The sequence below is a fragment of the Lynx canadensis genome, chromosome E2 (genome assembly GCF_007474595.2).
Source record: "Lynx canadensis isolate LIC74 chromosome E2, mLynCan4.pri.v2, whole genome shotgun sequence".
NCBI classification, from domain to species: domain Eukaryota; kingdom Metazoa; phylum Chordata; class Mammalia; order Carnivora; family Felidae; genus Lynx; species Lynx canadensis.
Genome location: NC_044317.1, coordinates 60,798,525 through 60,812,046, shown reverse-complemented (window position 1 = coordinate 60,812,046; position 13,522 = coordinate 60,798,525). Strand labels below are relative to the sequence as shown.

At 45.4% G+C, this 13,522-nt stretch overlaps 1 protein-coding gene across 1 annotated transcript; it reads left to right on the top strand.

Moving 5' to 3' along the window:
* Positions 1-2,103: 2,103 nt before the first annotated feature.
* On the top strand, positions 2,104-6,443 carry ZNF671 (zinc finger protein 671). The gene is made up of 3 exons (XM_032591261.1): positions 2,104-2,628; positions 3,115-3,237; positions 3,843-6,443. Exons 1-3 carry the CDS (start codon positions 2,490-2,492, stop codon positions 5,048-5,050), a joined length of 1,470 nt encoding a protein of 489 aa, XP_032447152.1. The 5' UTR covers positions 2,104-2,489; the 3' UTR covers positions 5,051-6,443.
* The last annotated feature ends 7,079 nt before the right edge of the window (positions 6,444-13,522 follow it).

Sequence of the window (13,522 nt, the reverse complement as noted above, 5' to 3'; positions counted from 1 at the left end):
TTTTTTAATGTTTATTTGTTTTTGAGAGAGACAGAGACAGGCCGTGAGTGGGGGAGGGGCAGAGAGAGAGGGAGACACAGAATCTGAAGCAGGCTCCAGGCTTTGAGCCCGTCAGCACAGAGCCCTATGTGGGGCACGAACTCATGAATTCACGAACCATGAGATCATGACCTGAGCCGAAGTCGGATGCTTAACCGACTGAGTCACCCAGGCGCCCCGAAAAATATTTTTTAAATTGTAAATCTTGAATCATCTTGCTGAGAAAAACATAACCTTAGTGCAACAAGCTACCCAAAACATGCAGAAACGTATAGCATTCTGTATGTTTGATTGTTTTTTCTTAGAATAGTTTTGAATGTCACAGGTTGTACACACTGTTCTGTCCTTTAAAAATTTTAATCATTTCTGTTAAGGCTACTTGTTGGTCTGGGGTATGTGTATTTGAATTTTGATAGATATGGTCTTTAAGTCTGCAAATGGGCAGCATGGACCCCTCTTCAGCCACATGGGTATATGAGAGCCCAGATTGGTGGTGATGAGGATTGTCCAGCACTAAATGTGCACCTTGCACCATTTTAAGTGCTTTATACATAACTTCACCAATATATACAGACTGTTTTTTCCTGCCATTTTAATGAATGGAGCATTATGTGTGAGAAGCATTTAAACAACTGCACAGAGGTCTACCAGGGAGGTTTTGTCTTCATTTTTCATTTCACATCCTGGAGGTGAAACTGTTCCCCTTGTGTCCCAAATTAGGAGGGGTGAGGCTGGGATTTACGAATCCTGAACCCCCAGAATAGCCAGGGCCAGTTCATTCATGCTTAGGACATGGGACACCTGCTGTGGCTTGGGAGCAACTGGCAGACTTAGCACACAGTAGGCTCTCAATAAATGATTTCTTTGCCTTCCACCTCTGACCACCCTGGCTTCCTGTCCGAGCCCCGTGGGGTGGTAGTCACTACAATACCCAGAAGGCTCTGCATCATGAGGTGGCAGCTCCCAGCTAATGATGGGCCAGGAGAGGAGGTCTTTTCCTGCCAGTGCTTCTGGTCACAGCAGAACTTCCAGAGTCATCCTCCTGGTGGCTAGTTTGTTTTTTTTTAAGGGAGGTCTGTGTGTGTGTGTGTTTCTTAATGTTTATTTTCAAGAGAGAGAGATTGACAGAGCAAGAGTGGGGGAGGGGCAGAGAGAGAGGGAGACACAGAATCCGGAGTGGTCTCCAGGCTCCGAGCTGTCAGCACAGTGCCCGACACGGGGCTCAAACTTACGAACCATGAAATCATGACCTGAGCTGAAGTCAGATGCTTAACTGACTGAGCCACCCAGGTGCCCCAGATTGTATTTTCTGTTTGTTACTTTACTAAGGCCTGTTTTGTTTGAAGTGGATTGTGAGAAGAAAGGTAGGGAGTTAGAGGTGACTCAAAATTGTGAACATGCTGCACTATGAACTGAACTGGGGAAGTCAGTCGTAAAACTAATGTTCAGAGGATTGGGTGGAGATAAGGAAGTTGTGACTACTGAGGAAAAAGCATGTGTATAATTGATGAAATAATGCCTCCCAAAGATGTCCATGTTCTAATCCCTTGAACTTCTGGATATGTTACCTCACGTATCACAAGGGACTTCGTGTATATGATTGAATTAAGTATATTAAAATGGAGAGATTATCCATTGGGCCCAGTGTAATCACAGAAGAATAGAGTCAAAGAAGATTTGAGGAAACAAACAGAGGTCAGAGTGATAACATATGTTGGCTTTGAAGACAGAGGAAAGGGCAAGGAGTCAAGGATTGCATGAGCTCTTGAGAAACTGGGAAAGTTAAGGAAACATTCTTCAGTAGAACTGCCCAAAGGAACACAGTCCTGATTTTATCCTAGTGAGTGCTATTTTGGATTTATAGTCTCTAGAGTGGTAAGAAGATGAATTTGTGTTAAGCCACAATGTGGTAATGGTTTGTTACAGCAGCTATAGGAAACTAATACAACGTGCAGCAGAGAATTGGAAGAAGGCTGCAGGTACCTGAAATACGCATGGAGTTCTGGGTGCCTGAAATTGAAGGAAAGGTCCAGACTGAGAGGCCTTCAAAGCAGGAATGGGGGCTTTCCTTTGGCAATTGGGGCCACTTGAGGTTTGTTGCAAGATGGGATCCCGAATGTACTGCCAAGCGTTCTCTCTGTGCTAGTTGCAGGGCAACATGTGAGGAGTCTGGTGTGGGCAAGAAGAGTGGTGCTAGGTGACTGAAGGTGTGTGTGGGGGTGTGGTCTGAGAAGTGACGTGCACGAGAGGGGAGAGTGTCAACTGATGGTCCTGCAGCCCTGCTACTGGGGGCTTCCGTGAGAGCAGTGAGTCTAGGTTTATGTCTAGGAGGCATGATTTAGGGTGCCCCAGAGGAACTGGCAGGCACATGGGGATGTGGCTGAGCCTGACATTGTTGTGGGTAGAGTGGGGATACTCAGTCAAGAGGCTTTTCCTGGACCCTGCTGGCCATGTCATTGCAGGGCTGTGTGATCTCTGAGGACGTGTTTGTGTACTTCTCGTGGGAAGAATGGATGCTCCTTGATGATTCTCAGAGACTTTTATATCAGGATGTGATGCTCGAGAACTTTGCACTTTTAGCCTCACTGGGTAAGGTCCGCACACCAATCCCATCTTCTTTCTCTTTTTCGCCACGGACCGCTGTGTCCTTCCCTGGTCAGATCACAGGCACTGCTTCCCTGCCAGGCTTCCTGGAGTAGGCGCTGTGGGTGCCAGGTCTGAGCCGTATGGAGTGTTCTCGCCTCTTAGTGACCCCATCCCGAAGCCACACAGCTAAGGCTTTGGGAGTCACAGCGCGTGGTTTGCCCCATGGATGCCTTTGTCTTGGGCATTTTCTGGGCTGGTGAATCTGTCCAGAACTATGGTACCTCTGTGCCTGAAGTTCCTCTCCCTTTTTCTAGGTGACATTTTCTGGGGCTTACTTATACCAGGAGTTTGCAGGACCTTTGTGCCTGCAAAACCTTCCTTCAAGGTTTTTGTTTTAGTGATAATTTTTTTTTTTTGAACTTGTGGAGCATCATGGGATGAGTTGCTCTGGCCGGTAGTGGCCGCTCACCTGTCCTGTGTCTCCCTCAGGAATTGCACCCTCCACATCACGCTTAGTCGCACAACCAAAGCCAAGGGAAGATCCCTGGGTGCCTGACCAGGTGGATGTGACCCCAGCCACAGAAAGAGAGGCTCCGAAGGGACCTGGACCTGGTGAGTGCATGTGGGGGAGGGCCATGATATCAAGGCGGGGTTCAAAGCCAGCAGAATTAATTTTGCACACCAGTGCTTGGTTTCAAGGCTGGTGGCCACACAGTATTCCCATCCTTCCCCGTTCTTGACGTCGTCGCTTATTTCCCATCTGACTTGAAGCCCCTTGCCGTCTCTCATTTGCCCTGCACCCGGTCTTCTCCACTGCTCAGTCCACGTTGTTCTGCAGCGTTGACACAACGTGTCAGGAGATGGGCCCATACCCTTAAATAATCCTCGAGCACCAGCAATACACTTGTAAGTGGATCTTCCTGGGCCTGTGCGTGCCCTTCCGCCTAGCACTCCCCTGTCTCGGCAGCCAGATTCCTCCCGGAAGCCGTTTGCCGTACTCTGTGCCCATATCCTTGTCTTCGGGGGGCTTCCGTCATTCTGTGACCTTCAGAGACCCAGTTCTGTGTTTTCAGCCCATTTCTTAACCTGTCCCAACCTCCCTTGTCCTATAAACGGTCCTGCTGATGCGTTCCTGTATGCGTCATACGCTCATTTGTGATGGGGTTGCGCGTCCGCAGAGTCCAGCATGCGCGTCAGCAACGCTTCTCTGGTTTCAGGTTGTTGGTGCGCAGTGGAGGATAATGATACATCCTCTGTCTCCTCAGAAGGAGTGTCACGGGTCAGGACTCCTGAGGCAGGTGTGAAGACCCGCCCGTGTGACAGCTCTGGCTCAGTGTTGAAAGAAATCTTATACCTGACTGAACGCCAGCAGGGAGAGGCCAGGCCGAAGCCGCCCGCACGGGGGGCACGTTGGAAGCAATGGTGGCTCAGTGCCAGCCTCCATCAGCACCAGAAGCAGCCCACTGGAGAGAGGCCCTTCCGAAGAGGTGAGGGCAGGGCCTCCGTGAAAAGCTGCAGACCCTACGTGCCAGAGAAGACCTCCATGTGCACGGAGGGTAGGATGGACTTGCCAGCCCCCTCTGGCCTTCCTCAGCACCAAGTCCCCTGCATGCCTTCGAAGGCCTACAAGAGCACCGGGCTTGGCGGAGCCCTTCACACTGGACAGAGGCATCACAGGTGCACTGAATGTGGGAAAGCGTTCACCCGCAAAGACGCGCTTACGCGGCACCAGAGAATCCATAGTGGAGAAAGGCCTTATGAGTGCAGCCAGTGTGGGAAACTCTTTAGCCAAAGCTGTGACCTTTTCAAACACGAGACCATACACACTGGAGAAAGGCCGTATGAGTGCCGCGAATGTGGGAAATTTTTTAGACAGATCTCTGGCCTCATTGAACATAGGCGAGTTCACACTGGCGAAAGACTCTATCAGTGCAGCAATTGTGGAAAATTCTTCAGTAGTAAGTCTAACCTCATTAGACACCAAGAAGTTCACACAGGAGCAAGGCCTTATGTATGCAGCACATGCGGGAAAGAGTTCAGCCGCAAACACACGCTCCTTCTGCACCAGAGAACTCACACTGGAGAGAGACCTTACGAGTGCAGTGAGTGTGGGAAGGCCTTTAGCCAGAGCTCTCACCTTAACGTGCACTGGAGAATTCACAGCAGTGATTATGAGTGCAGCAGATGTGGGAAAGCCTTTAGCTGCATCTCTAAACTCGTTCAGCACCAGAAAGTTCACTCTGGAGAAAATCCTTACGAGTGCAGCAGGTGTGGGAAAGCCTTCACCCAGAGGCCGAATCTGATCCGGCACTGGAAAGTTCACAGTGGAGAGCGGCCTTATGTGTGCGGCAGATGTGGGAAAGAGTTTAACCGCAAACACACGCTTGTTCTCCATCAGAAGATTCACACAGGAGAGAAGCCTTAATACTGCAGCAAATGTGGGAGATCCTTTAGTCAATGCCCCAACTTATAGTTCATTTGAGAATTCCCAGCAGGGATCGTGTGTGCATCGGACATGGGACAGCCTTCACCCAAAGACTAAACCGTTTTCAGCACGGGAAAGTCTACCCTGGACAAAGGCCTCAGCTGTACAGCGAATGTGCTGTCTCCTCATTCAGCCTGACCGTTCTCCCCAGAGTGAAGCTCTGAGAGTAGGCTTTGTGAGGGAGCCATCATTCACAAGTCGTAGCTCACACTTGTGCACATCTACGCTGGGGAGATTCCTTGGGAGCGCCTGGTATGTGAGGTGCGTTCGGGAGCTGTGTTGCACATTGTAAACTGCTGAGTCCCTTTGCCAGTGGCAAAGCCGCCCTACCGTTACCATCGGGCAAAGCTCCGCCGTGTGTGTCTGTCACTTCAGCATGCTCAGGCAGGCGGACCTCTGTGCTGTCTCCACAGTCCCTTGCAGTCATGTTTGGCCTCCACGGACCATCAGGGGCCTCATTTCCTTCCTTTTGTCTGGGTTAGGTGTGGAAAGAGTTGGCTCACGAGATGGGTTTTCCAGGAAGCTTGCAAAGGTTTGTCTTCATGGACTTTTTGGTCTCGTGTCATGCTCTCTGTGGATGTCTACGGTCTCACGTCATCCAGCCCTGGAACGGCATGCCTCTCGTTGCTCATGTTTGTACAATAATAAAATGCTTGTTCTTTCAGCCATTTTTAATCTTGAGGGTTCTGTTCATTGTGTGGGGTGTGTTGAGGACACAGTTGTGTTCTACCAACATGAAAGGATCAAGTTTATGGGAGCCCCCAGTTTTCCATGTCTCAGAGAGGACAGTGTGATGGCAGAGAAAAGCTCTCATTCCAGGTTTGGCCTAATTTGTGCTGCTGCCCGAGGTCTTCTGGGAAAGACTTACGGGCTTTGTGGGACCTGTCATGTGGCCCGGGTCCGTAAGTAACTGTGGAGAGGGAGTTGTGACAACCTCCAGTGCATCTGGAAGCAGATTGAGTTTGGTCCCTGGTTCCTATGGAATGTCTCATGTCCCCAGGCACTATGAAGAGGAAACTGGCCTCTGGTACCTGACAAGGAGCCTGAGTCAGAATTCGGTAGGTAGATGTCACTGGCTGGAAGAGCTACAGGAGCCAGGCAGGAACTATAATGGATACGGGAACAAAGTGTAATTAACGTGGGGTTAGAGAGATTGCAGCACGCTAGAAGGGATGCCCCGCAAGAGGTACCTGCTTGGATATTCCCCAACTATGGCTGAACAGAATGAGAAGGTGCAGACATTTTCAGGACCTCCAGAGCTGCCTCCTGTGGCCAAGACCACTTGCAGGACAAATAATCTAAGTATTTTGTGGATTTCCTTAGACTCTGGATGGCTCAAGTCAGAGCTCTTGCTGTGCAGGCAGGAAAACGGGTTGAGAGAAGGGAGATCTGGGATTCCAGGGATGTGGCTTTTGTGACTTACCCAGTGTTCTTGGTGACTTATACAGAAACAGTTTTCATTGGTTGCCAATTGACACTGCCCCTGCGGCAGGACTGCTCCCAAGGTGTGAGAGGAGAGACGATGAAGTAAACAGGGTTGCCTATAGGATTTAATTTGTCTTTCCTATTTTCTTAAGATGGACCATGTCATTTATTTGAGAACTTCCTTCTAATATAGTCATTTTGTAAGTTTCCTTGTAATGACTATGTTAGCAGCAGTCCCCTCATTTTGATATATTGTGCGTTTGTTTCATCTAATACAGAATCAGTTTAAAATTGGCTGAAAAAGTTCTAGCTTTATTTTTAGGGACTTCTGAGTATCTGGCTTTGACACTTGGCTAAGATGAGGGCCATGCATTTATTATGTGTTGCTTAATACCCCAAATTTCCTGACCACACCTAGTCCCAGTTTGGGTTGGCATAATGGTCAGATAGTCTAGCTTGACTGTGTTACCAAAAATGCATAAAAACTCCTACCGGTATCTTCTGACTCTCTGTAAGCCAGGGCTCATTACTCTGGGAATGAACCACAAGAGTGTGTAAATAAGAATCTGGGAAACTACCTGGATGTCTGACCCCCAATATGCTTTTAAGAGAACCTTACATACGAGTGTGCTCTGTGGAGTCATGCAAGTATTTTCAATTACAATGTGTGAAATGTTTGCAGTTGGTGATGAGGATGGGGTCTTTGATATGACCCTTGATTCCAGTTCAAATAATAATGACTAAGAGGGCAGTGCCTGGATGGATCAGTCGCTAGAACATGTGACTCTTGATCTCAGGGTCGTGAGTTCAGTCACCACATTGGATGTGGAGCGTACTTTTAAAATATGACTAAGGGGTTATTACACAGGAAGAAAGATGACAGAGGCTGATGAGAGGATTTTTATTCACAGGTTGGTTACTAGGCCATCCCTGAGTTGAGTATGCATAAGTGTTGTACTCAACCAGAAGAAAAGCCAAGTGAGAACTGAACTCTGTAGGTCCAGTGTAAATGGATTGCAAATCAAATACAAACTAAGAGGATGTCAGCCAAGAATATGGTTCCTTTGCTGCCCCTCCCCCATTATTCTAGCAAAAGTAAATGGCATCAGAGAAACAGCTAGAGGCTCTTAAAGCTGTAGATTATAGCCTGTGGTTCAGTATACCATACCTTCTATCTCCATCCCTCTGAGCCAGCTGGTGATTGACATCATGATAAAAGGGGAGATAAGGGGCACCTAAGCGCTCAGTCGGTTAAGCGTTTAAGCGTCCGACTCTTGGTTTCAGCTCAGGTCATGATCTCATAGTTCGCGAGTTCAAGCCCTGTGCCCAGCTCTACTCTGACAGTGCAGAGCCTGCTTGGGATTCTCTCTCTCCCTCTCTCTCTCTCTCTGCCCCTCCCTGTTTGCTCTCTCTGTCTCTCAAAAATGAATAAAATTTTTAAAAATTAAAAAAATAAGGTGTGGGAGACAATATGATGTGAGGCATGATATTATACATCTCTTTTTTCAACTCTCTTGAATGGGGCTTAATGCTGGGAGAAAGATTAGGATTATTCAGAAGAAAGGTAACAATTTAAATAAAAGAGTTGGAAGAAATCTGAGAATAACTGAATCAGATAAAGATGTTCAGGTAGTTGATTAAAAGTGACACTAGGTGCCTGGGTGGCTCAGTTGGTTAAGTGTGCAACTCTTAGTTTAGGCTCAGGTCATGATCTCATGGTTTGTGAGGTCGAGCCCCACCTCGGGGTCTATGCTGACAGCGTGAACCTGATTCTCTGTCTCCTCTCTGTGCCCTTCCCCTACCCACATGTGCTGTCTCAAAATAAAAAAAAATTATTTAAAAAATGCCATTAAAAAGGAGAGGGTAGATGGAATAGTTACTAAAATTTTGATGGAGCACCATAAGAAATTGATACTCTGTTCAAAGAACTGGGACAAATTATTTCAATTGATCCCAGTCATGATAAACTTTAAAATATTAAGATTATAGGGGCGCCTGGGTGGCTCAGTTGGTTAAGCGTCCAACTTCAGCTCACGGTCATGATCTCACGGTTCACAAGTTTGAGTCCCGCATTGGGCTCTGTGCTGACGGCTCAGAGCCTGGAGCCTGCTTCAGATTCTGTGTCTCCCTCTCTCTCTGCCCCTCCCCCACTCACGTTCTGTCTGTCTGTCTTTCTGTCAAAAGTAAGTAAAACATTTTTAAAAATTTAAATATTAATATTATAAAAAAAAGAGGCCTCTATAATCTTTTGAGAACCTGTTCTGATGCTAACCAGGCAAGGAAATGCAGAGGATTATGATTGAATGATGGGCAGGCCCGGGTGTCATGATCTTTTAGCAGGGACCCCAAGTCTACTTTCATTGGTATTGGTAACATGACCTGAAGACAGTACAAATTTACAATTGCTAGGCTTGTTGATATATGTATTGTTATAACTTAAAAGTCAAATGAAAACTGAGAGGGCAATATGTGATGATTGAATGTGATGATACTATAGAAGGCTTGCAGGTGAAAGCATAGTCCACAAAGGAATTTCTGGATAGAAACCATGTATGGTTGTTGCCTCCTCCTGGCCATAGTGCATTATTGGAATGGATATGATGTCCTATTAATCTACTTAGTCCTTTTTTTAAAAGTAAGCTCTATGCCCAACGTCGGGCTTGAACTGAGGACCCCAAGATCAAGAGTTGCATGCTCTACCAGCTGAGCCAGCCAGGTGCCCCAAGGATCTTTTTATTTTTTTTTGTTTTGTTTTGTTTATTTATTTTGAGAGAGAGAGAGAGAGAGAGAGGGAGAGAGAGAGAGAGAGAGAGAGAGAGAGAGAGAAAGCATGTGAGCGAGCGAGTGAGGGGCAGAAAGAGAGGGAGAGAGAGAGAGAATCCCAAGCAGGTATCGTATTGTCAGCACAGAGCTCAGTATGGTGCTCTGTTCCACGACCCTAGGATCATGACCTGAGCCAAAATCAAGAGTCAGATGCTTAACGGACTGAGCCACCCAGGCGCCCCCAAGGATCTTTTAGGTGCAGCTGTGTTAGCATTTGCAAATTCCCATTTAACGGTTTCATAGTGTGTGAGGAAAGCTGATGGATCTGAGAGGTTAACTATAGATTTTGGAGGGCTTGATAAGTTGTAACCCAAACCCTCACCCTAAATTGTCAGCTGTATTTGATATGGTATCAACAGTTAAAGCTCAGGGGCATCATTATTTCGTTTTGGATTTGGCTAATGCCTTCTTTTCCATTGGGAAGCCAAAGCATTCATGAGGGGTAGACCCCAGTATTCAGATACTGTTCCCTCACAAGAACATTTTCAATAATCTGGCTGAAACTTGGCCCTTGATTTAAACTTCATTCTATGACAATATTTAGTATATGGGCAAAGGCCACTTTTGGAGGGTTAGGCCGAGAAAATACTATTTTAAATCCGACTTATTTTGTAATGATCTTGTCTAATTCACAATGTAATTGTTATTTGGTGTAATGCTGGTATAACTGGTATGATCAATTTAATGGGTTCTAACAAAACCTGTGGTAATACTGACATAGGTTATAAAGTATATTGGGAAACTGAATTAAAACCTCTACAGGGTGCTCTCTCAATGGAATATGTTTGGCCAGAAGAGGGACTAGAATTATTTAATAATAATATAATTTAAAATTTAATTAATCCACAGATACCTTTAATTGACTTACTAAAAGTTTCTTAAAATCAAATTCCAGTGTAATTAATGTACATTAATTAATATATTGGTTTTAGGCATTACTATAGTGAACAATTCTATACATTACTCAGTGCTCATCATGGTAAGTGCACTCCAATTCATCTTCACCTTTTTCATCCAACCCCCACCCACCTCCCCTCTGGTAACCTTCACTTTGTTCTCTGTATTTAAGGGTCTGTTTTTTTGTTTGTCTCATTTTTCCCTTGTTTTGTTTCTTAAATTCCACATACAGCTGAAATCGTATGGTATTTGTCTTTCTCTAACTGACTTATTTCACTTAGCTTAACACCCTCTAGTTCCATCCATGTTATTACAAATGGCAATATTTCATTCTTTTTTATGGCTGAGTAAAATTTCAGTGTGTGTGTGTGTGTGTGTGTGTGTGTGTGTGTATACACGCACACATACATATATATCACATCTTCTTTATCCCTTCGTCTATCACTGGATAGATGTTGCTTCCCTAATTTGGCTACCATAATGCTGCAGTAAACATAGGGTGCATATATCTTTTTGAATTAGGGTTTTCCTACTCTCTTTGTAAATACCCAGTGGTAGAATTACTGGATCATATGGTAATTCTGTTTATATACCGATACCTTTTTAAAGTTCCAGTCTTGGTGGTGGAGAATTATAACAGTTACCAATCTTGTACATGATTACACACACCTTTGTTGCTGGAGTATATTGTTTTTTATATTTTCTTTAAACCAATAGCCACATCTCATATGAGGCACACATACATATTATATTGGCAGCTGTCTTTTTCCAGTGATGCAGGCAAAGGATTGAGAATGTGATTTATAATTAAAAACATTTAACCAACAGAAGGATAACTATGGAGGATAGAGATAGTTTTGTGCTTATCTCTGGGGATATCTGGATATCTGGTTTGACTCCTTGTTAAGATAAAGGCAGTGGGAATACAACATACTCTTTAAACTCTCCCAAGGTTGGTTTCTTTCCTGATGGCTTTCACCTGGCATGAATGATGGCTCAGGTCATGGAACCAGAGGGGCATTAAAGTTCCTCCTGGAACTTCTGCCATCTGCTCTCCTAAAGTCAAACTCTGTCATCACACAGATCTTAGTGGTTCAATCCAGAGATGAAGCATGTCCATTTGTGAATAAGGATCCTGAGGGTCTTCTGACCAGATGTGTCTTTAGGCCTCAAGGTTGGACTGCCTTGTCTTTGTCTAATTGTATCCTATACTTTGCACTTAAATAAAAGCCCTAAGGGAGAGTGGTCTTGGAGGCTCACAAGGCCAAAGATAGGTGTGATATCTCTATAGGTATAATTATAATTCAAGAAATCAATGTATGTAGAAAGCTATACATGTGTACATATCCTAGGCTCCCACTGTGAAATGACCTATGGCCCCCACAATCAATGACTTACTAGTAGAAGAGAACACAACTAGTGCTCAACTATTGATTTACAAATACCATTTTTTTTAATGTTTATTTTTGAGAGAGACAGAGACAGAGACAGAGCATGGGCAGGGAAAGGGCAGAGAGACAGAGGGAGACACAGAATCCAAAGCAGGCTCCAGGCTCTGAGCCGTCAGCACAGAGCCCAACATGGGGCTCAAACTCATGGACCGCAAGATCATGACCTGAGCCAAAGTCAGATGCTTAACTGGCTGAGCCACCCAGGTGCCCCTATAAATACCATTTTCCTTAAAAAAATTTTTTTAAATGTTTTTATTTATTTTTGAAAGAAAGAAACAGCACGAGTGGAGGAAGGGCAGAGAGAGAGGGAGACACAGAATCTGAGGCAGGCTCCAGACTACCAGCTGTCAGCACAGAGCCTGATGCAGGGCTCGAACCCATGAACTACGAGACCACAACCCAAGCAGAAGTCAGACACTCAATCTACTGAGCCACCTAGGTGCCCCTATGAATACCATTTTCTAGTGAAAGGAGCCAGAACTCCTTGGAGAAGCTGATTCCAAGCTGGGACAGAAAATATTTTTTTTTAAGCAGTTTACTTATTTTTGAAAGTGGGGGAGAGGAAGAGGGAGAGAGAGAGAAAGAAAGAGAGAGAGAGAGAGCGAGCAGGGGAGGGGCAGAGAGAAGGAGATGGAGAATCCCAAGCAGGCTCCAAGCCATCAGCACAGAGCCCAATGCAGGGTTCTATCTCATGAACCCTGAGATCATGACCTGAGCCAAAATCAGGAGTTGGACGCTAAACCAACTGAGCCACCCAGGCACCCCACATGCCTGAAAATATTCTTGCATTTGCAAACAAGAAAATTGTAAAGAGTAACACACACACACACACACACACACACACACACACAGGCTGTAGCTTTAAGGTGTTCCCACTGTCCAAATCTGGGACAATTTTAGCATAAAAATAAATATTGACAGTAATTAATTATAAACCATTGAATATATTCATAATCAGAGCCCAATTTCTTTCTCAAGCAGTGATTCCCAAAACGTCCAAGTTTCCTTCCCACCCTCCATAACTAGAAAATCAAGCAAAATATATGACGTAGTTCAAGACGTCTCCAAAACTACACTGAGGCGCAATATTTCACTAGAAGAATGCACAGAACGCAGCAACGCTGTTATATTCATGGTTACAATGAATTACAGCAAAAGATTCAGATTAAAACCAGCAATAGAAGATCCCTAGGGCAGGGTTTAGGAAAGAGCAGGCACTGACCTTCCAGTTGTCCTCTCCAGGGGAGTCATGTGGACAGCCCTGATTTCCCTCAGCAACTGTGCTTGATAGTACACATGGAGTTTTGCCAAGCTCACTCAAGCTTTGGTGTCCAGAATTTTCACTGAAAGTTGGTAATGCAGACTTGTCTGATCCCCTTGTAGCTGACCTTAGTCTCTAGCTCCTCAGCAGTTAGAGCTGCTAACTGTGGGCCAACGCACGACCCATATGGTCATGTGATCATAGGATCCAGGAGCCTCCACATGTGTTTCCAAAATTGGCCCTAAGGGAAAAGAGGCTACCTGCTTGTGAATCCAAAGAATACCTCCTTGGCTTTCCCTGGTAGCATATTCCTGCATAAATCATTTCTGTTTTATTAGGGAACACTTCTGGGCACTGCCTTCCTTACTAGAGTGTTTCTCTAACATCACCTGAATCATTATGGGTATTTTAGGTATCAGAATTACTTTATGTTTTTCAGTATTATGAGCAGTTTCAAATCCCAATAGCCAGGCAGTAATTGTATCTCAAATGGAAAATTTCTGGTGCGACATCCTAGCAGTTGCCCCTGGGTAGTGTTCAGAGGCTTTTGCCATA

Excerpts from the sequence above, each read along its gene's own strand:
- ZNF671 (XM_032591261.1), top strand. The coding sequence starts at position 2,490 with ATGTCATTGCAGGGCTGTGTGATCTCTGAGGACGTGTTTGTGTACTTC. Across the intron at positions 2,629-3,114 it reads TGCACTTTTAGCCTCACTGG|GAATTGCACCCTCCACATCA; the intron begins GTAAGGTCCGCA and ends TGTCTCCCTCAG. Across the intron at positions 3,238-3,842 it reads TCCGAAGGGACCTGGACCTG|GTTGTTGGTGCGCAGTGGAG; the intron begins GTGAGTGCATGT and ends CTCTGGTTTCAG.